General features: G+C 38.1%; 3 protein-coding genes and 1 pseudogene across 3 annotated transcripts; 2 read left to right on the forward strand and 2 right to left on the reverse strand.

Annotated features, from left to right (window-relative positions):
* Positions 1 to 929: 929 nt before the first annotated feature.
* LOC120002016 (transcription termination factor MTERF4, chloroplastic) lies at positions 930 to 2924 on the reverse strand. The gene has a single exon (XM_038850558.1). It carries the CDS (start codon positions 2698 to 2700, stop codon positions 1186 to 1188), a length of 1515 nt encoding a protein of 504 aa, XP_038706486.1. The 5' UTR covers positions 2701 to 2924; the 3' UTR covers positions 930 to 1185.
* A 256-nt stretch (positions 2925 to 3180) lies between these two features.
* On the reverse strand, positions 3181 to 8790 carry LOC120002913. The gene is made up of 9 exons (XM_038851770.1): positions 8284 to 8790; positions 7724 to 7769; positions 7558 to 7636; positions 7408 to 7453; positions 7214 to 7312; positions 6036 to 6104; positions 5629 to 5950; positions 5360 to 5514; positions 3181 to 4543 (listed from the first exon to the last, which is right to left on the reverse strand). Exons 1-9 carry the CDS (start codon positions 8713 to 8715, stop codon positions 3542 to 3544), a joined length of 2250 nt encoding a protein of 749 aa, XP_038707698.1. The 5' UTR covers positions 8716 to 8790; the 3' UTR covers positions 3181 to 3541.
* Positions 8791 to 9433: 643 nt separating this feature from the next.
* On the forward strand, positions 9434 to 14893 carry LOC120002121 (transport and Golgi organization 2 homolog). The gene is made up of 5 exons (XM_038850722.1): positions 9434 to 10273; positions 10389 to 10575; positions 11491 to 11700; positions 14330 to 14518; positions 14608 to 14893. The coding sequence occupies exons 1-5, from the start codon at positions 10191 to 10193 to the stop codon at positions 14728 to 14730; spliced, it is 792 nt and encodes a 263-aa protein (XP_038706650.1). The 5' UTR covers positions 9434 to 10190; the 3' UTR covers positions 14731 to 14893.
* A 199-nt stretch (positions 14894 to 15092) lies between these two features.
* Positions 15093 to 21987, forward strand: LOC120002122 (annotated as a pseudogene).
* Positions 21988 to 22614: the final 627 nt, after the last annotated feature.

Here is a 22614-nt window from a genome sequence, read left to right on the forward strand (position 1 = left end):
TGTGGGTGTGGGTGTGGGAGCGTTATCGTAGTCGTAGGTATATTGACTGACTAGTACCACATGAGACAGAAACCAATTTTTACAACTCTTTCAAATTATTACTCTATTTTTTACAACAACAAAAAGTTCACGATTCTACAAAATATACCACCAACTGGAAGGAAGAGGAAGTACTCACGCTAAAATTTAAAGTAGGTTGTTCTAATTTCATCCATTCCGTCAACAAAAAAAAAAAAAAACCCAATGTTAATACAGTATATTTCCGCAACATCTTCACCTTTCATAATAGCGGGGCCTCTAAGCCAAAGCTCACCGGTCGACTCACCGGTAAAGCCTCACCACTTGAGAATTCTTATATGGTGGTGGTGGATATAAAGACATGATAGAACCAGTAAATCAAAAAGAAAAAAAACAATCAGACAATGCAAATTCAAAGACGAACATGATAATGAATACTTCAAACACAACACAACACAACACAGATTAAAGGAACGACCACTAAAAAAGTGCTCGTAAAACCTACCATAAACTGCCTGGTTAGCACCTAAGATTAGTGAGAAAATAGCATCTACAAACTGGTATTTCACAAAGAGAAACAAACCAATAATCCCCATGATCAATTTTGTACTCAGATAATAATAACACCAATGATGTACTCAAGAGCCACATAACAAGGAAGTCTAACTATCTTTATAGTTCATAAGAATTCCTTGACCCTAAAAGAAAGAACAAAGGCATAGGCACACTCCATCGTCCCCAATTAACAAAGAAGACTTGATTTGAGAATGCTTTGAAGATAACAAATCACAAAGACATTACCTAAGGAACCAAAATAAACTGATTGTAAAGCCTCCCATGCAAAGCTATGTAGTTTGCAATTGAGCATTGCAGATGCAAGAAACCATTAACAGAAAACCCAATCCTTAGAATCCCACAATAAAGCAAAAATGTCTAGAAAGCAAGAAAAAAATTTACAATATCACAATTAACTAAGAGCAAAATAGCCAGAACAATAAAATCTCTACTTATAGATCCCTAAGCTACTTACAGACCCATCAAAGAGCGAGTTGGTTAAAATAACACAAAACATTATTTAAGGAAAAAAAAGGCAATTAAAGAAGTGAGTATGTGAATAAAGAAATTTCATCAGTATTTGATTCATAGATGAGACAGAACAAAAGTTTACTAAAGAGAAACAGTGCGTCTGTAAAGCACTTCGTCATCACTCTGATCCTCGTCATCCGACACAATCTCACTCCTAGGTAGCTCTAACTTCCCACCCATAGAAAATGAAGGACCCAAACCCTCGGACTCAATATAATCACCCTGCAGTCTCTCTTCAAATCTCTGGTCACTACAGTTGAGGAACCAGTTCAGTGAACATCTAATTCCCTTGCTCTGTAACCTTTGACACCGTGGCTTGATCCTGGATTCCAAGCTATAAGTAAAATACTCAGGAAAATCCACCAGCTCTTTTATTGGCCTCCCCGTCTCACTCTTATAGAAGTAGTAACTATTTTTCATGAGTCCAACTTGCAGAGCAACCAACTGTGGACATTTTACAACCATCTTAGCCACGTCCTCAGATGGTATTCCTCGGCCCAAAAGGAACTCAACAGGTTTCATGATTACATGTTGGTGAAGGCTAACAATTTGTGGCATCTTCTCTACCACTTGAGCAAATCCATCAGGATCAATTTTGAGCTTAAAACTGAAAAAGTACTGTTGTGAAGACATCTTGGCTTTCAAGGGCAACCCAAGAATCTGCGGATATTGGGCTATAACAGAAGGAAGCACATCCCTTTTAATCCCAAAGTTAATCAAACAATCCACATTTGGTTTAACTGTTTCTTCAAGGTCATACCCGAGTATATATGTTCGCTTCTCCAACATCCTAGCTAAAATCTTCTTTGGCAAACCCAAAGAAACCAAGTAATCAATGAGCGGCTTAATTGTAGTCCCAACTCTCATTCCCAGAAAGTATGGATACTGTGTCACCATAGGTCCAATATCTCTAGGACCAACACCAATGCTAACAAGATAGGCAACCGAGGTGCTCATAGTACCCTCAAGCTTAAACCCAAGAAGCTCAGGATACTTCTGCAACACATACCCAATATCTTGCTTCTCAACATCAAGCCCGCGAAGAAACTTCACCACGGGCTGAAGCTCAACAACTACACTTGTGTGCAACACTTGCGGGTAATTCTTCACAAATTCACCAAGTTTAGGCCTGCCTATCCCAATTTTCTCCAAATAACTCAACACAGGAATCATGTTTTTACGTACACTACATCCCAGCATTAATGGGTACTCGTTAATATCATCAATGGTCAAGCCCAACTTCTGTAAGAACTCCACACGCTCCCTCATGACCTCTACGGTAGAAGGCAGCTCTATGCTCTCCAACTCATCAGTAATTATCCCCAAATTCTTAAGGTAATCGCAAATCATTACCCGATTCACAAGCCTCTCCTTCTTACCTTGGACCACACCCCAGGTGACCGTAGGCATCTCGTATTCGGGGAATTTGGAGGATTTCGTCGAAAACTGCAAAACCCTCCATGAGTTTTGAATTTGGGAACGTGGGTTTTGCAGGATTTCAACTTGAGCGAGATTTTGGGATGAATATCGGTGCAAAGTGTGTAACTTGGAGATGATTCTAAATGCCTTCTTTGTTCTAAAAAACAAAGAGCTCATTTGACAGAAACTGTTGCGAGATTCAAACGAGATATTGAAGAATATCCTGGCAGATGATGCTTATTTTTGTATAAGAAGTGTGGAACTTACCCGGAGAGAGATGCAGATAAAATCCCCTTTGTCAGTTCAGTAGGGTTGAATTCAGAAACATAAAGCTCGAGTATAGGGGAGGGCGGCACATCAATGTCTCGTGGTGAAGCGGGTTTGGAGTTTTGATTGATTACATAAATACCAAAGGCTTTGGGGGCATAAAAGCAAAATTGTTTTCAATGAAATTTTAATTGAAAAATAAGAATTATTGATACATGGGAATATGGGATGGGAGGGCAAACACTGATTGGTACCTAGGGTTAGCCAAATCTCTGCTTTTGCTTAATCCCCAGAATGAACCATGACTCAGTGTAGAGTAAAAATGAATCATTTTGAAACAGGAGCTCATCTACATGAGTTTGAAATGAAGATTGATTGAGCAAGATCGAATGAATAACATGTTTAGGGTCAGCTTCACATTCACAGTCCACAAAGTAAATTGTCCAATGGGAATTCTACTAATTGAATCAACATGCATCTTGTATCTACAATCATATTCTGACTAGATCATGGTCTTGCAATGTTACAAATGGCCTATTTTGCATCGGGGACGTAAATATTTGGGTACAAGTCTCTGTACAGAAACAACCACCTAACAATTTAAAATACTCAATACAGTTAGGTGTAGCTCGGACTTGCTCTACATTGAAGAATTCCTCTCTTGTTCTTCCAGGAGCAGCAGAGTTCCAAATCTACCAATTCTATGGTTAATTAATCAACGAGAGGAAAAAAGAATTAACTCCAATTATTCTCATAGCTGCAATGCTAAATCTAGCTGCACTGAATCAAGTTGACGAGAACTTGGGGACCCTGAGGACTGAAAGCCCATATTCAACTCAGGAGGGACTGAATCTGGCTTCGGCTGTGGTGAAAATATTGAGTCTGGTTTTTCTTGTGGTTGCGATCCCTGCCAAGATGACTGCAGAAGAAGTACTGGTCTAGTGGACCTCAATGCCTCACCCCCAGAAGGAGGCAACAGACTGCTTGGATGTGCCGCACTTGAATTGCCAAATACCTTCGTCTCCTCTGAGTTTATAGCATGTGAAGTTGATGGAAGGGCAAATTTAGTCTTAGTTCTAGACACAGCTTCAAGCATCTGAGGCGACTGAAAGTTAAACCCAGAGAGTGGGGCAGCACCACCTATTTTCGCCATCTGGGCGGGAAGGTTAAAGCCATATGTACCGTTGACTCCATTCATGCCAGGGTGAAGAGGTTTGCTCTGTGTATTCTGAAAGGGAGGTCTTGGCCTGATAGCATTCAAGCTGCTGTCCAAAGCCTTCAACCCAGTCAGGGTATTCAATCTCTCAATAACTTGTGTCTTTTCAACACAGGAGTCAGACGATCTGTCAACAGTGGAGAGGGATGGGAAGGTAGATTGAGGAGGGGGCTTGCTTAAATTGTCAATCAAAGCCGAAGAAACTGAAGGCTTTTCTGACAAACCCTGTCCCTGAAGTTTCTCGGACAATTTTTCTCCCTCTCCTTTTGGTTCAGTGGTAGAACATGTCTCAACAGGATATGAACTTTCACGAGGAAAGAGTGGCCCGGCTGACGATGACGGACCAGCAGCTGGTGAAAGTTGAACCAATGGCCTCAGAGCAATGTCATTTTCTCCAACCCATCCAGGGCCAAACTTAAATCCCGATGGCAAAGCCTTTTCTACATTTTTTGAAGCCATTTTCCATGCAGCAGGTCCGAGATTTGAGGCAAAACGAGCAAGGCTCCTTGCATAACCATACTCTGCATGAAATCCTATCTGAGCCAAAAAAATCCAAGTAAATAAACCAACAAAAGGAAGTGACAGATACGATAAACTACATATTGTCCAACAAAGGCATGATGCAGCACATGCTGGAGAAGACTTTTGACAGTTAATTGTTCCATACAAACAAAGACAGGTACGTTAAACCACATATTGTCCAACAAAGGCATGATGCAGCACATGCTGAAGGAGACTTTGAGAGTGAATTGTTCCAAACAAACAAAGGTTTTTTTTTTTTAACAGAAGCAAACAAGAACTTAAAATCAGAAACCAATACATGTAAAGGGACTAAATGATATAAATGGAGAACAATAGGGATATGGGTGGGTGACCCAGTGCAGATCTTCGGTTGTCCCCGCAAACCAAAGTGTACGCATTAGAGGCCCCAATCAAATTTCGAAGGTAAACCAACATATACACTCAGATGGAATCTTCCCCTAAAAACTTGAGTGGTGAGATGATCTTGATATGTAAATCCTTGAGAACTACCACCATTTAATCAGATGATGATCTTGCAATGCAAACTGTCATGTGCGCAGGTTCTATTCTTACATACTTTGTGCTTTATACTTCATTCACCGATATTCTTATGCCTCCTTTTGACAACCAAAGACTTGTTGGAATTGAAGATTGCCTAGAGCTCAATATTACTACAACTTGCCCATTATTTTCAGCTAAAAACTTGGATAATATTTCAGTACATAACTAATTCTGAGGTTTTCAGTTATTCATAATTAATACACGACAGATTTGCCAGGACTCATGAATAGCAGCAAGTTCATAAACATTGAACATCAAAAAGATAGTTACCGGCATAAGATTCCTCTCGCTACTGAAAGCATTGTCAACAGATGGCTCCTGTCCACCAGGCAAGGTTTGGTATTGCTTGTAGTTGTTCCGCCTGTTATCATCAAGAATAACTTGCTTTTTCCCGTGCTTCGTTAAATTTCCCTTAAAGTTAAAACCTGTATAAATTAAAGCCGCTTAAAGCCCACTATTCAAAGCATCTATGTATACAAAAGGATGACAACTAAAATTTGAAAAGCACAGAAGCCAAGCTAAATATGTAAATGTCAAACCTAAGGTATCATCATTCCTCTCCAACAAGCTAAAATTGTTCTGAGAACTGTAAGATTGTCCTGATGGATCTGAAAAGCCAGACTTGTCTAATAGAGGAGTGATTTTTCTCATATCAATATTACTTTCTGCCCCAGTAGCAAGAGTTGCATCGGTAGAAAAGTCCAAACCAGCATGCTCCAATGAAGTCCTGCCGAGATGTTTTTTGGAATTCTTGGTTGGTGGTCTACCCCTCCTCTCTACCTTGCATTCAGGTTCGTTATCATCACTGCCTTGCCTTAAATTTTCAAAATTCTTCTTGGCCAGCTCTTGTATGGATTGTGCCTGGCAATAAAATCAACATTTCAGCTTATAGAGAAAAATGGCCTGAAAATAAAATAGCAAATTAGAAAACAAAAGCTGACAGCACCTGGCGAAAATAGATGGTATATGGGGCATTATACTCCATGGCATTCGAACAGATTAAAAAAACATCTTTCTGCAAGATTAAGAAAGCAAAAAAATTCAGTCTTCATTTGATAGAGATGCGCAACTCTAGCAAAATCAGACAGAAGCATCAGATGATCATCAGAAAAGGGTGTTGGCCAAATCCAAATTAAGAGTATTGCCAAAAACCTAAGATAACAACAATCAATCCAAACAAAATTTTATTTCCATCAAGAACAAAAGATTCTTTTATAACAGTGAGGATCATCACAGAAAATTGAGAGAGAAAAATCCTAATAATCTAACCCCATCCAACCATTGTCTATAGAACCAATGGTTCAGGGACATTAAACCAGATTGATTGCATGACAAAACAGTCAAACTACTACACTTTGTAACATGAGCTATATCTTTAGTAGAGCAATAAATGAAGCAGGCACCTGAGGTGACCCACTTGAGTGTAATGAGGTTAATCTAACCCTCGAGCATAACCGATTATAGGCCAGACTCCTATGCTTCTTTTTCTTATTAAACCCTTTCATGTCTCGGTATATCGCAATCATGCTGATGTCACAGCACATGAAAAATTGGGCTATAAATGAACCATAGGAGCCACAACAAATCATTAAACACATCTATATATTGCATATACCAACTCTTGTGCATGGGGCTGGAGAGCACACAAGACATGTATTAGACATGCAATTTTACCACCCTGAATGCCTTGGTGAAAATTTTGCACTACTGTACTCATATCTCTTCAGGGTGTCTAGTCCCCACTACATAAACAACTCACCATTTGAGTGTGAAATACAGATTTCATAAAACAAAAAAATACCATTTCACTTTCTTTAGCAAATTCTCATATAATTTTTATCATCGAGGAAACAAAGAGACATATATTTTTTGAGGGAAAAATTAAATGCTAAAACAGCACCTAAAGAAACTTATATTCAAAACCATATAAGTAAATCCAAATTTGCATATCCAGTAGCTCTCTTGTAACTTTTTTTTTGGTTTTTCATTTCTATTGTAGTTTGCTATTTGGCACACCTTGGTGGCCTCAATAAAATTTCTTTAGCATGCTAAAGAAAAAAAGTAACACAAATCCGATAGGATGTAGACACTACAAAAGGCATAACCAAAAGGACAGAAATCAACCTCAAACTGTTCTAAGTAGGCATAAACTCCATCAGCGAGTTTCTTTCGAACGGTGCTGAAATCCATAGGGTGTTCAACGATATCAAGGTAATCCGGAAGCTGCAATGGATGCATAACATCAACACAAAAGAGGGATATGAAAATATGCGTGCATAAACTGGCGAGGATAATGCATCAACAAGTTTATAACTCACTTCATTGAGGTCAACTGGCTCAGAGAATACACCATACCTATCCTTCCTGAAATAAATTTATTCAAAATCAAACTAATCTCAGTCAATGGGGGAGAAACTCTGGAGCAAAAAAAAGACAGGAATTAAGATCACCACGGCTGAAATACATACTTTTGAAGCCTATCAAGGATGAACAATAATAGCTTTTTATCAGGTAAAGGTGTTGAGAGTCCCGAATACAACTGAGTCCCTAGGTAACCAACCAACAATCAAGTCAAACAAAAAGTTCACAAATTTAGCTTCTTCAGCAGATGGGTGCAGAATATAGTTGACGAACCTTGTTGTTTGCTTGCTTCTTTAGTGGTAGAAACAGGCTTCTCCTCCTGAAAAGTGAAAATCAATAATAAAAAAAACAGGAATGATATCAATGAGCAATTAAACTAACAGGAGAAGATTCTTTTATTTCTATCGTGTGTGACAACCGGGAAGCTGTGGAAAGGCTTTGGTAGCATGGCATTCAAAGACTGCCAAAAAGGGATAATACAGTTACTGAAAAACCGAAAAAGTCTCTGAATAATTACTTAAGAAAAGAGACGCTTTTTCTAGTAGATGACAGTCAAGTCATTATTCTTACAGTTCAATAAAAGACAGATTAATATCCAATTAATTATAAATACTAAAATTCTAGAATTCCCAATTACTGCATAGGCCCGCAGTTCAAGGAATTCCTAAATGACCGCAAAAGCAGCCAATTTTTTTTGCCGCTCTTTTCCCACAAATTTTCAAAGTGAAAACCGTTAAAGCCCAAACCCATCGAAGTAATAATATTGTTTTTTATCAAATTTTTTTTCTAGATTTTGTTTTCTAAACGAAGAAATAATATTGTTTGTTGAATACCTTATCACACTCTTCGATCCCAGATCCATCCCCAATCGCTTTGATTTTGAGCTCCTTCTGGTTCGACGCTGCAAGATCATGATTATCATCCTCATCCTCCGCGTTCAGTTCAGTATCCGAGTCCCCTGAATCACGCGGCGAATTTTGCGAGGTGGGCAATTTGAGCACCAGCTTCATCTTCTTCTCTCTCCGCTTTCCACGCGATAATTCCTCTCCATTGTCCCTCTCAGGGGAGACATTAGGATGCCGACGGGTGGATCGCCGGAGAGGAACAGTAGTGGAAGATTTGCAATTAGAGGAGGAATTATGGGCAGAACTGTTGCTTCTCTTCTCAGGCTGTTGCTGCTGTTGTCGTTCTTTAAGGGCACGGTTTTGGATGTCCATAAGAGAAGGCCTGCCCTTCTTCTTCCTCTTCTCCACTACCTTACCCATGTCTTTTCGGGTCTCTCTTCCTTTCCCCTCTCTAAGAAGACAAACAAACAGGGGTTTTTTTTTTTTTTTTAAATTTTTTTCTAAAAATCTGTTTTTTTTTCCTATTTGTTCATATTGACCTTTTTTAGAGGGAGCATGCTCGTCACGTGAGGAGGGACACGTGGAGAGCATATGCGGGTTTGGGATCTTTTTCATGTTTATGCGAAGGACGGAGCAATTTTTATTTTTGTATGGAGAAGGTCCAATGGAATGGCCACTTTAGGTCAGTTTTGAATTTGGATGGTCATTCCGTGCATATAGGGAACTATCAATTTAGTTATGAGTCAATATTCATAAGTAAAATTGGATTGAAGTTGGTCATAAAAGTAAGTGAATCATTAATTGAACGACAATTACATTACATATAAGCATTTAAAAGATCACTTATTGTTAGGTCGAAACATGTTCGCACCATTGATTTACGAAACACAGACAAAACAAGAAACCTACAAAAAAATATTGATATTTCATCTCTAATCTAACCTCGTAGACTAATCGCAAGTTGTTGATGGATGGATTCATGGGATGGTTTTGGTCTTTGGAGTGCATGCGCAATTAATTCAAACGCAAAAACCACCACGGGGATAGGGGGTTGGAATTGGTTTTATTGAAATTATGTGAAATTTATTCAATCTCAGCAATTCATCTTATCTGATGGCTGATATTTAACCACAATTTATTAAATGAAAAATCAAATTGTAGGGCTTTCTTTCTCCTTTCCCAATTCTGTATTCCTCCTAACTTGGTTCTCTACTTCTCCAACAATAATCAAGATCTTCTGCAATTGTGGGCGACGAGCAATGAAAGACAAACTTTCTGAGGAGAATATATGTTGATTGTTGAGTATCATCTAGGCAATCATCAAGATCTTCTCCGAGATGAAGATTCCCGGGTTCGCTCTTTTTCACTGGAGATGAGGATGGGGAAGGGCTTAAGGTGGCTGTGAAAGAATTAGGTGCATGAAGCTTTGGCGTTACAGTTGGTTTTGGAACTCCTAGACAGGACTTGGACATGTTTCTTGCGTTTGAGTGTGCTTAACTGCAATTTTTTTTAACTTTCTGAGGAGAATCGTCATCGTCTTCGTTGGTGAGAGTGGTTGTCTTCGCCGTCTCCGGTGAGACTGGTTGCCGTTGCCGTCTCCGGGGTACAGGTCGGAAGCTTGTATTGTGTCTTTTGCTGGTTGAGGGGAGAGAGGTTTTGCTGGAAGAGGAGTGTTCTTTGGCTTATTTAATGATGTCAAATCTCAGCCATCAGATGAGATGAATGGCTGAGATTGAATAAATTTCAAACAATTTCAATAAATCCAATTCCAGCCGCCCCTATCCCAAAACGACGGGGATTAGAAGAACAGTGCAAGAGAGAGAAGCGGGATCAACTTGAAGGTCTCGCTTGAAAGGTTCGACAACTTTGAGTTTGAGAGTAGCAAGCGAAACCCCATGTGCATAGCAGTGTTTTTATGGCAAGCTCACCCGCTCTACCCACTCATCTTACTACTGAACAGAGACGAGTTTCATAATCGGTAACTGTTGGGAGTTTTTTAATTTCAATGAAGACTTGGCCTTTTTTTTTTGTGATTTTGCCGGTTGATTAGGTTGTATGATTTGTGGGTTTTTATCTTGGTTTTTTTTTTTAAGGCCTACTGCGCCGCTGGCGTGGTGGGAAGGTGGAGAGATTCTGGGCGGAAGAGATGGGTTGGCTGGTGGGACATGGTTGGCTTGCTCCAGGGAAGGTAGATTGGCTTTTTTGACAAATGTTAGGGAAGTTCATCAATCGACTCCTCTGGTCAAGAGCAGAGGAGACCTTCCTGTTAGCTTCTTGAAGGTCAGATCATTCTTACCATGGTACAATTAACTATTTAGAGCTTTCTGAGTATTGACAATGTTGTATATGGAAATTCCTTTGATAAATTTTCGGGGTTGTATATTTTGTTTTGCTGCAAGATTGAGCTTGTGTGAATTTGGAGAAAGTGATTGACTAAATTGTCTGCTTTGGTAAGTCAATGATAGAGAATAATTTCTAAGGGTTCCAACCCGATTTTGCATCTTAGGCACCCTTGCTCTACTGTGCAAGGAGCGATATGCATGCTCTAGGGCCCCCAATTCAATAACTTACTAATAAACATTTAAGCTTGCTGAGAATGAGGGGATTTGTTTGAGTAGAGACTAGAGAGGGGTTTGGAAACGAAATTTTTTGACATAAGGTGTTCCTATGCCCACAATATTGCATCTGTTCATTCTCTCCTTCTGAATACCATTTCATACTGACCCAAAACTTTTTTTATAACGTTCATTGTAAAGAATTCCATTGGATTTCGAGGAGATGCATTACACAGGTTTCCTTAAATTTGGAGCTCAACTTCAGTTGATATATTTGTTAGGCTTATGGAGATCAGAATGACTTTATAGATCAGTGCTTTGAATCTCTAATACTTCGAGTCTTATTGATTTCATATTGAGTTGATGCTTTGTCCTCTTTTGTTGATCCCTGTCAAAGAATTAGAAATTTTGAAATGTGAATGAGATCGCTAGAATTTGAGTATCTCTTTCAACTTTCTTATGTGTACATGGTTTCATAGCATATTGCTATCTGATGGTAGAAGCATTTGAGTTCCACTTTAGACTTTCATACGTGTACATTGTTGTTGCATATTGCTCGTTTTCAGTTAGTCGACATCTTGTTTAGCAGTGGTTATTTTGAAGGCCATGTTTTTAGTATAATGATTTTTCATAATCTCAGAGTAAGAAGAATCCATTGGAATTTGCTGAGGAAGTTTTGAAAGAGGCAGATCAGTATAATGGGTTCAACCTGATACTGGTTGATCTAGGTTCCAAAAGCATCATTTATGTAACCAATAGAAGTAAAGAAGACAAAGTAGGTTTCATCCGAGAGGTTTCACCTGGGATTCATGTGTTAACTAATGCAAGCCTTGATTTCCCTTGGCCCAAGGTAAGGAGGTATGTAATGTTAGAATATGTTATTATGAATTTATGATTTAGTTTCTTAGATTCTAAATTTCCTAGTTTCTTATGGTGTTTCCTTAACTTCTAAATTTCCTTGATCTTTAGGTTTGATTCTTCCTCCATTCCCCTTTAAGGGCTCTCTTTGTACTATGCATTATATCGAATTCCATATTATCAATATTTTATTTTAACTTGGTATCGGAGCCAGGTCCTTAACTTTGATTTAGAGAATAGTTTTTTCGCCCCGCGCAACAACTGCCCTTGGTGACTTTTGAGGGCAGTGGCAGCACCATAAATACTATTGTTTTCTCCTATCCCTCTCTGTCATGTTGAGATGGCCAATTTGGTCGTAGGAGTCCCATTAAGGTTCTGGTTCGAAAGGGGGGAGAGAATTTTTAGTGGGTTCTTTTGACTGAGCACATCGGCCAAGGCCATCGTCTCGCTTGCTTTACATATATACACGCACAACAGCATGGGTATCTGTATTGATATGCACATTGAAGAGTCAACCAACAAACTAAAGCTAAACATGTATCAAATTCTTGGAAATTGTTTCCTTTTTTAGGAGTACTATAGCGATTGATTTATGGTTTCCTTCGTATTGTGTCAATTTATCTGTTTTGATTAGTTTGATCTATTCTTTCTTGAAATTTGGGGCCTTTTTTGCTGACTTTGAATTTCCGTGAAGATAAGGATGGAGCTTGAATGATTGGTTTTCTAGTCAATGTTTTTTTGACAATCTGTGTGGTCAGGTCTTGAATTGGGTCTACTTAATCAATCGGGTATAGGCCAAAGCTTGAGTTCTTTCAAGGATTGGCATAAGGTGATTGCTTTTGTTGATTCTATTTGATGGAGATGACAAAAGATGGAGTTTTTTAAATTATAGTTTCAGTTGGTGAATTTTGTTGGTGAAGGAGAATTGTGAAGCTACAGCTATTTGTCATCCAAGTTTGGGAAGGGTCCCAAAGAGTACAGTAGGAGAGCATGTTGCAGTAGGGTGGCCATCTTGGCTTGCTTCAGTCGCAGGTGAAGCTATCAATGGGTTTGTACCACGGCGTGCTATCATATTTGAAAAGTTGGAAAAAAAAACTGGCCAATGAACTTATAGATAGTTGCATATACAAAACTCGGGATATCATTAATGACAAAATTGTTGCTTTGAAGAAAGTTCGCTTTGAATCACTTTGTTCAGGAGTTTAAGAGGAAGCATAAGAAAGATATTAGTGGAAACCCAAGAACCCTCGGGGGATTGAAGTCTGCTTGTGAGAGGGCTTTCCCTCATCCACGGCTCAGACTACTATCAAGATTGATTCTTTATACGAGGGTGTAGATTTATATATAACTATTACCCGTGCCAAGTTAGAGGAAGGTTATGTGGTGGTTGTATTTGAAGCCCAAGATCACTATATTTGGTGTAAGCCCAAAGAGGCTACACAAATTTGGCGATGCCTCAAAGAGCCTAGAAGACATTGTGAGGGTCCTATGAAGAGGTCCATATTTGGGGCTCTTTTGAGTGAGGGTGAGTGTTGGAAAGAAGCCTCCACTAAAAGATCCCACATTGAAAAGAAATGTGAGTGATGAGTGGTTTAAAAACAACTGGGTGGAACCCAACTCGTAACTCATGGTTTTTGAGGAAAAAAGGGCCTGCTACCCACTTGTGATGAAGCTTGTGAAGGAATTGTGAAGGATTAATTAAGAGTTACAAAAGTGTTTGATCACGAATTGTGGTTCTGTTGTTAGGTTATTGAAAGCCTTGGAGACGCACTTTATTTTACAGATGGTTTTGGCAGGCAAACAAGAGTTGATTGATAAGAAGAGGAGGAAGTCACAGAGTCTGATTTGTATTGACAATGGTGTCGTCTAAGTTTGCTCGTCTGTCGCTTTGGTTTGGATTTGAATTTGTTTTGACTTGATTTGGATTTGATCGCTTTGACTGGAGTTGAATATGATGTTGCTATGATTGAAGTGCATTTGATCCCTCTTTGAAGTTGTTTGACTTGATTTGATGCTGTGGAGGTGTCAAATTTGATTATGTGCTACCATATTGTGTTTGAGAGGGGATGTTAGCATATCTAATTATGTTTTAGTTTTCTAGTTTCTAAATTTGCTATTTTCTTATAGTGTTTCCTTAATTTCTATATTTACTATATCTCTAGGTTTGCTTTTCATCTATTCCCTTATATAAGGGCTTATTTTGTACTATGTTATATATCAAATCAGTATTATCTATCTTTTATTTTAACTTGTGATACTTCATAATACATCATTTTTAACCTCATTCTCTTAGAAGTGCTTATTTCTGCTATCTGTTTATGTTGATTTGAGGCCAGTATAGCTAATTAACTGTGACCTTCATTTCATATGAATTTTGTTCAGCAATAAATAGCTACTTCTGTACTTCATTTTCTTTTTCTCCCTCGAAGACGCGAAGGCATTCGATAGTCATGTTGTCTACTTCATTTTCTGACCCTCTTTCTGTGGTGCGAGGGCATTTGATATCCATAATGGCTATTGATCTATCGAAATATTGCCGTTGCAACAATTTCGACTTTGACTCTGTTTTTTGGGTGGGCTTAGCAATTTACAACTTCACTGCAATCCTCTCTCTTTTTCAGGCCCAACGACTGCGCCTGAGTTTTGAAGAACTATTAGTAGAATATGGTGAGAATGAACTTCCGTTGAAGGAAATGGTAGAACGACTAATGACAGATACAACAAAAGATAGAAGCAGCTTGCCTGGCATATATCCACCAGAGAAGGAATATGAGTTGAGTTCCATTTTTGTTGATAGGGACACGCCATTGGTAAATCCTGATGCTTATCTTTTTTATACAAGTTATATAATTTTCGTCAACAAAAGAGAAGCTATTTATAAAATGGGTTTACTGCACAGGGACGTTATGGCACCAGGAGCACTTCAGCTTTGCTTGTAAAGTTGGGTGGAGAGGTTTGCTTCTACGAAAGGCATCTGGATAAAGATTTGTGGAAGGAAGAGATGGTGAATTATAAGATGTAGAAGACAAAGTATGCTTAGTTTTGACTTGCATCTGCTACTATATTGAGATAGTGTGCTTGAATTATTGAAGGCCGCTTGATTATTGTATGATTAAGGTGGCTTTTTGTGAACCTGCAATCAATAAAAACAAGAAGGAATGCAATAGGAAGACCCTTTACAAGAAGGCTAATGGCAAAATCAAGGAATGCAACATTTCAATAAAAACAACACCAAGTTCTGTGGTTGATTTTGGCTTTATTTGAATCGCCTATAGGTTTATGCTCAAAATAGTATGCGAGTCGTGGGAGTTTCAAGAGATTTGTTTATGTGCCATTTCAATTGAATTCAAATCTCAAAAGTAGTCTGGTGGTATTAGAATTTAAAAAGAAAATCCAACCATTCATGATTCACCCCCTGTTTCTGTGTTGTAAACAGAGGAGCAGTGTTGTACAATTGAAGCTGTCATTTGTTATCAGTCTTCGAAGGATAATTGAATGATGCATTAATTACAAACATCCATATAGTGAATGATGCAGCTATGGATTTTTACAATACCCTGAGTCTTAGTAGGACAACAAATCTATGGCCACTCATCATATGTCCCTTCACTTTCCGAAGCACAAGAGAAGTGTAACGACTCCTCTCCAATCTTGGCGCCATTAATCCAAACTGCAAAAAAAATTTCTCAGGGAGATGATGATTTCTTGGCGACCACCAAAGTCGAGCTTGACTGAAGAGTCACCAAAGTCGGAACAAAACCTCTCGATTTCTCGCAACTTCTGGGTCTTTGTTGTACTGATTTCGAATTTCTCACCTGGAGTGATCAATCGAAGGTTTTCAACAATCGGCGCCTGAACCGTAAAATGGCGAACGAATGCTGCGATTTCCGGTTCCTTCTGATCTTCGCGGCTGTCGCCTTTATTTACCTACAGGTATTCTTGGAATCCCCAATCCCCTTTCTATCTTCTGCTAATGATCGGTTCAGTGATAATTGCATTCTCGCTTTTCGCTTCTGTCAGTTGCGGCTTTTTTTCCACACAGTCTGAATACGCCGATCGCCTTGCTGCTGCTGTAAGTCCACGGTCACTTTTATAATTTGCTTTTCATTTTCAATTCAAGATTACCACTATTACACTTCCCTTTGTGCGACTTCAGTTCGTTGTGTTTTACTTGCATCCGTGCTTTGGAAGTACTAGTGTTGTTCGTTCAAAATGCAATGTAGGCTCGGTTTTTATCACTAATGTTAGGTTCACCGACGTACGAGATATTCGTGCAAAGCTTCATTGATATGGTAAAGATAGTATGATGATGAATTGTTGTGCTTATCATTGGGAATTTGGGATAGTAGAAAGGCTGGAATTTGTGTTGTGAACCCTTGTAAGTATCTAAAGATTTTCGCTTGAGATGATTTAATAAAGTGTTGCTGTCCGAGAAAGTAACTTTTTGTCTTTGAACTTTCTTGTAGTCTCAATTTTATTTTTCTTTTGTTTTTACATTGTCTTCCCTCTCAGCAACGCTTGTTGACTGTCCAGACGAATTTCACTATTTGATCCTCTCTTATGTTAATCATAACTCTTTTTTTTCTCAATGAAAATGAAGTTTATTCAAGCACCAAGAAGGTGCAAAAGTGAGAACTACAACAAGGCTAACCTAAAAAGCCTCAAAAATATTGTTATCACTAGCTGAGCACCAGAATTTCAGATTACTAAAACAACTATTAGCACAAAAATTATCAGAACTTGTCTGCTTTCAACTGTTTAACTTTTCTTCCCTGGCCTTTCCCTTGGAATTAATATCTAATATGCCTTGAACATGGCTCATAAATTTTGAGTAAAACTTAACTAACCTGAGAACTACTTCTTCTTTCCTTGTTTATTTTTTGACAGGTTGAGTCTGAGAACCACTGTACTAGTCAAATGCGATTACTCATTGATCAAATAAGCATGCAGCAGGGACGCCTTGTTGCCCTAGATGGTTTAATGCTTTTCTTTGATGCATCATGCTTATGTTCTCCACTTTTCTTTATTGATGCATGAGGAACAGCTTTCCTTTTTCTACTAATGTACTATCTATGTATTATCTACATTGCTTGACCATCCGTGTGGCATTGGTTTTGCTTTTTGGCTCTATTTCGATGTGTTTCCTAGAAACGTTTTTCATTTCCTTAAAGCTCTTGCTCTCTTTTTTTCTTGGATGCTTTGGCACTGTAGAATGTGACATCTGGCTTTTTTTTTTGCTAGTTCGTTTTGTGATATGCTCTTCTTCAACTCTGTGTGTGAAGTGGCCATGGTTCTTTTTGTCTTTCTTAAAAATAAAAAAAGCAAAGTTAGTCGGGCTAATAGGAGAACCACAATGCTCATATGAATTTAAGGGTATAGACATCCTATGAGGAACAAAATGTACAAAAATGAGTGAAAGTAAGAAAGCCTGTTAGTAGTCTTTCCAATAACTTTCTTCTGAAGATGGCATTGGCTACTGTTCTTCTGTTCCCAAGCCCTTTTATTTATTTCCCACTGAATGTATCGTACAGGAGTAGAAATGAGTTATCTTTGGAATACCAACTGCCTATTAAACTACTAATATGACACATAGGGTGCCATCTTTTGTAGTCAGCAGAAAATCATTACGCATAAGGTTGTTACTTTGTCCTGAATGTTATGTGTTTGTAAATTGTTTCATTCCTTGTGGAAGCATTGGAACTCCTCCCCCCCACCCCCTCCCCTCTTTTCTTAAGAAGGACCTATTCTTTTTCTTTTTTGGTCTAAGCCCAGTATTGTCATTCTCTAATATAAATTAAGATTGCTGCACTGACACCATGCAAAAATTTCAGAAGAAAGGAAACGCAAAGAAGAAGAGTGTACTCAACTAAAGGCTCTTGTAAAAGAATTTGAAAGTATGTACTCATAAATTCTCTTATATTCAGATTCTGTGTGCATGTTCTATCCCCCCCACCAATTTGAGGTCTGCTTGTTAAAATATTTTAAGGTCCTTAGAATACCTACATGTTTACTTTTCCAGGGAAAGGCCTTCAAAGAGTGATTAATAAAGAACAGGTTTTGATAAACTAGAAGCCGCTATTTTATTTCTTATTGAATTTCTCACTTCAAACCATTCTGAAAATTCTTTTGCTTTTGTCAGGCGCCTGTGGCAGCAGTTGTGATTATCGCATGTAATCGTGCAGATTATTTGGAGAGGACAGTTAAGTCTGTTTTAAAGTATGTTTTTACTTGCTGCATTTTAGTGTTTTCAATATTCTTTACATTAACTTAATTTTACATATTTTCAGTTGACACTCTTGTGGCGTGATTCTCACATTTGACAGATATCAGAGCTCTGTTGCTTCAAAATATCCACTTTTTGTATCCCAGGTACTTTCATTTACTTGTTCCTTTTATGTTGCAATAATTTCAGGAATATATTTTGCACATGAGCACATTCATTATTCTGTTAAAATTTTAAAATTAGGTAGGCTTTTTTTTTTTGGCAGGATGGATCTAACCAGGATGTTAAAAGTAAGGCCTTAAGTTTTGATCAGCTGTTATACATGCAGGTAATCTTACAACAAACAAATATGTTTGCATTAATTTTTTCTAATTTGGTTGTTCCCTACTCCTTTGACATTTGTTCATGGCATTTATGTGATCTCAATATTCTGGACCAATATTTAGGTTGTTGCTGTGTATTGTTCCATCTAACAATCCCTTTCTTTGTATGTGAACTGGTTGGCCTATCAGCTCATTCTAGAACTGGTTTTTTCGACTCACCAGCTAATTGCATAGCTCATCTTGGTTTATTTTTGGGAACCCTTGCCTCATTTTCCCATCAATGTTACTAAATATTTGAAAAGGATAAACACTAGGTAATTTACTTTATGAATTGAAAATCGATACTTCTGTTGTTTGTGGCATGTTGTGGAAATGTTTGAGTATGTATGGATCAAGGCTTTGGATACCATGCAGGAGCTTTGAGTCATCCTTAAAATTTTGGTGGGTTGATGTTGCATTGTTGCCTTTCCATATGACTTGTTCATAATTACTGGTGTTTTTGCAGTATTAGGATTAACGAATTCTCTATCAGCTAAAATTGATTGCATGAGTTTAACAACTGTCATGTGCATATATTTAAAATGTGTTACTGTCTTTAAGTATATATATGTGATCTGCCTCAATGTTATAGCCAATTTTGGAAACCTCGATGACTGACTTCATTTGACTGTAGCACTTGGATTCTGAGCCAGTACACACGGACAGGCCAGGAGAGTTGATTGCATACTAGAAAATTGCACGTAAGAATTGCTTTCACATTGTTTTATTGCTTTCACATTGTTTTATGGCCATTTAAATTTTATGATGTAACTATTTCCTTTTCTAGGTCATTACAAATGGGCATTGAATAAGTTGTTCTACAAGCATAATTTCAGCCGAGTAATTATACTTGAAGGTGCCATTTTTCTTGCTGTAGAATGTCATATCTGCCTCTCCCTTATGTTAAGTATGTAGCAAGTTCACGCTAATAAAAAAATTCTTCCCGAAACACAGATGATATGGAAATTGCCCCTGATTTTTTCAATTACTTTGAGGCTGCGGCGGCTCTCCTTGACAAGGATAAGTAAGCTTTTTACATGAAACGAAGATTCTGTTATTAAATCTCCTTAGAGAAGATCCAAAATTAAGAAGTTTGATTTTATGTCATTTTCTTTCCTAATTTTTTTGTTGTCAAAAGCATTAGGTCCATTATGGCTGTTTCATCGTGGAATGACAATGGACAAAGGCAGTTTGTGCATGATCCTTGTAAGTTTTTGTTGTTGTTTACTCCACTGACACTAGCACTTGTAGGATAAAATTTATCAGTCATGCTGGATTATATCATATATTATCTCACATTTTTTTCATCCATGGATTTGTTGTTAAAATTTGACAACTGAGGAGATGATCTGGCATAAAAATCTTAGTTGTTCTTGCCCCTTATGGTTATTCATCTCCATCTTTTTGAAGAGCTTACATTTTTCTTTTGCTACTCCTGTTGCATGTCTATCTCAAAAGTGTCTTCCAATGATACTCTCTGCATAATGTTTTATCATATGGTAAATCTCTGTGTCTACCTGTTTGCTTGTGTGCGTGTGTGCACACATTTGTTTCATCGTCCTGAATCCCTACACATTCAGCTTATCAATCTGTTGGCACACTATGTATTATAAGAAAAGCCAAAACGTTTTCTGAGTCATGATCTAGATATACTATCCTCTACATCTTCGCCAATTTAAACTGCATATGCATTTTCATTAAATTTGCTCTATGGTGTACTCCGCAGATGAACTTTATCGGTCAGATTTCTTTCCAGGACTTGGATGGATGTTGTCTAAATCTACATGGGATGAGCTGTCACCTAAGTGGCCAAAAGCATATCCTCAATAGTTTAGTTTTGCTTATTTTTAAGATTATTGTTGTCAATGTGATTTTATGTATGTATCTCTTCTTTGCACTTTCCTTGACGAAAATTCACTTATTGGGATGACTGGTTGAGATTGAAAGAGAAACGCAAAGGTCGACAATTTGTTCGTCCAGAAGTGTGCAGGACATATAACTTTGGAGAGCATGTATGTGTACAAAGTTGCATTTCGATTATTCCTTGTCATGATTGACCTTCAATGTGATTCATGTTCCATGAGCTTCTTTCTGCATTTTTTTCCTGGGGAGGGAAGTCTCTGTATGTATTCTGTAAAAGACTATTTATGTAATGCTTGCTATACACATGGGTGTTGTTAACTTATCATACCAGACTATTGTGTATGGGACTATATTAGTGATATACTGGTTAGTTGTGAGACTTTCTGGCTGCTCCTAGCCATGTAGTTTTCATTGATTTTCCAATTGAGAGTCTTTCCATGTTTGATCCAATTTGATGTCAGAATGAATGCAGCTAGCAAGTTTCTTGTTGATAGATAACGAATGACAAAGCCAGATTGTGGTTGCAGAGATCCATACATGAACGCAATTTAGGCTTCTTTATCTCTCTTACTCTTATTACCCCCATCTTCTGCTTCTGTTTCGTTTTCCATTCTTCATCCTACCTAGATAAATGGCTGTAGATTTCGTCATTATTCTGTAAATTGACATTCTCCTTAATCTGGACTATTTAGCACTGGATTTGCATATCATTATTTGAAATTCATTATAATAAATGCTTAAATTAGCAGTATGATTTCCATGCCCAATATTTACAACTTCGAATCTGCAAAATCCTGCTTGTAAATTTTCTTTTGTTTTTTTGTGATTATCTCACAGGGTTCTAGTATGGGGCAGTTTTTCCACCAATATCTTGTATTGCTCTTCTTAGGACAACTATATGAAACATTTCGGTGACATGTTGAAACGAGCAAAACTTGTCCATGGCACTGATGTTGTTCTAAAAGCACGTAATATAGATGGTGATGCGTATTCCATACAAAGACCAGTCAGACTTTGAACGCATTGCGGGTCAGTTTGGTGTTTTTGAAGAATGGAAGGTACTTCTGCTTGAAGTCTCACTTTTCTCTAATATGCATTAAGCAAAATTGCTTGATTTCATTTTATTTTAGATGTTTGCTCGGCTAGCTCTGCTTTCTTCATTAATCAAGGGAGGGCTGGATTACTGTAATATTATGGGACCATAGCTACTCTTAGAATTTATGATAGACTTGGAGAGGGGGATAGAGAGAGAGAGAGAGAGAGAGAGAGACTCACACATGAATGTGTTCTTTTCTCTTTGATTATTTGTTGACAAATGATTTATTAACTTCATTCATTAGTCCTTTTAGTTAACATGATGTTTTTTCTTCCCCTGTCTTCCAGGATGGTGTGCCTAGGACTGCATATGAGGGAGTTGTTTTCTTCAGATACCAAACCTCGAGACGTATATTCCTCATTGATCCAGATTCTTTGAAACAGCTTGGCATTGCTGATGCTTGATATCAAATGATGTCTGTGCCCCATACGCACACAATCTCTTACTACATTTTGGTAACTATCTGTAAATTATATTTGCTCAATTGCTCGAACAAACAGACTGGTGTTGCAATCAATATTGACACGTATAATTTTTTTTAGTTTTACTGTGTGGTGAACTCAGAAACTGTTAATTAATAGTGTGGATCCTGCAGTAATCTTCATTGACGGAGAAATTGCTTGCATACTGGGCAGAGACAGAGAAAGAGGCTACGGAATTTTCTTATGAAGCATCTGAGCTGATTCTTGGCGATGAGATATTTAACGAGGTGGTGCCAGTCAGGAGATGATTTTCTTGACTTGGAGAAGTATCCTGGATTTTCTAGTTGTAGCATTTGCCTGGAAGTTTTTTTTTTTTTTTTTTTTTTTTTTTTTTTTTGAAAAGAAGAAACTTTCATTAAGACGAAAAGGGGAGACAATCCGTCTCAATTACACAAGAAAGAAAACTAGGACTGTCACCAGTCCATAGTCGATGGTCATGATAATCCAAAGCCTGTTTAGCTAATATGTCGGTAGCATGGTTTGCTGTGCGTTTAACATGACAGCACCTTACATTGGAAAATAAAGGAAATAAGTCCTTAGCACTTTTTATACATAGGCCAGTTTCTGACAGATCATTGCCTTCACTGTTCAAAGCTTGAATAATCAACAAGGCATCACCTTCCACCACAATAGATTGGCAGCCAAGGTTCTTAGCAAACACCAAGGCTTCCCTAGCTGCCATACTCTCTGCAAACAGGGGGTTTGAGGGGCCATCGAAACGAATAGAACAAGAGGCTAAATGAGCACCTTGTTCATTACGAGCAATCAAACCTATTCCCACATGTGCTTCCCGCAAAGCCGCATCGAAGTTAATCTTAATCATTGAGATTGGGGGAGGGTTCCATCTTGTTGGAGACTGGACTCGTGAATATGAATGGGA

This window comes from Tripterygium wilfordii, chromosome 7, assembly GCF_013401445.1.
Source record: "Tripterygium wilfordii isolate XIE 37 chromosome 7, ASM1340144v1, whole genome shotgun sequence".
In the NCBI taxonomy this organism is placed as follows: domain Eukaryota; kingdom Viridiplantae; phylum Streptophyta; class Magnoliopsida; order Celastrales; family Celastraceae; genus Tripterygium; species Tripterygium wilfordii.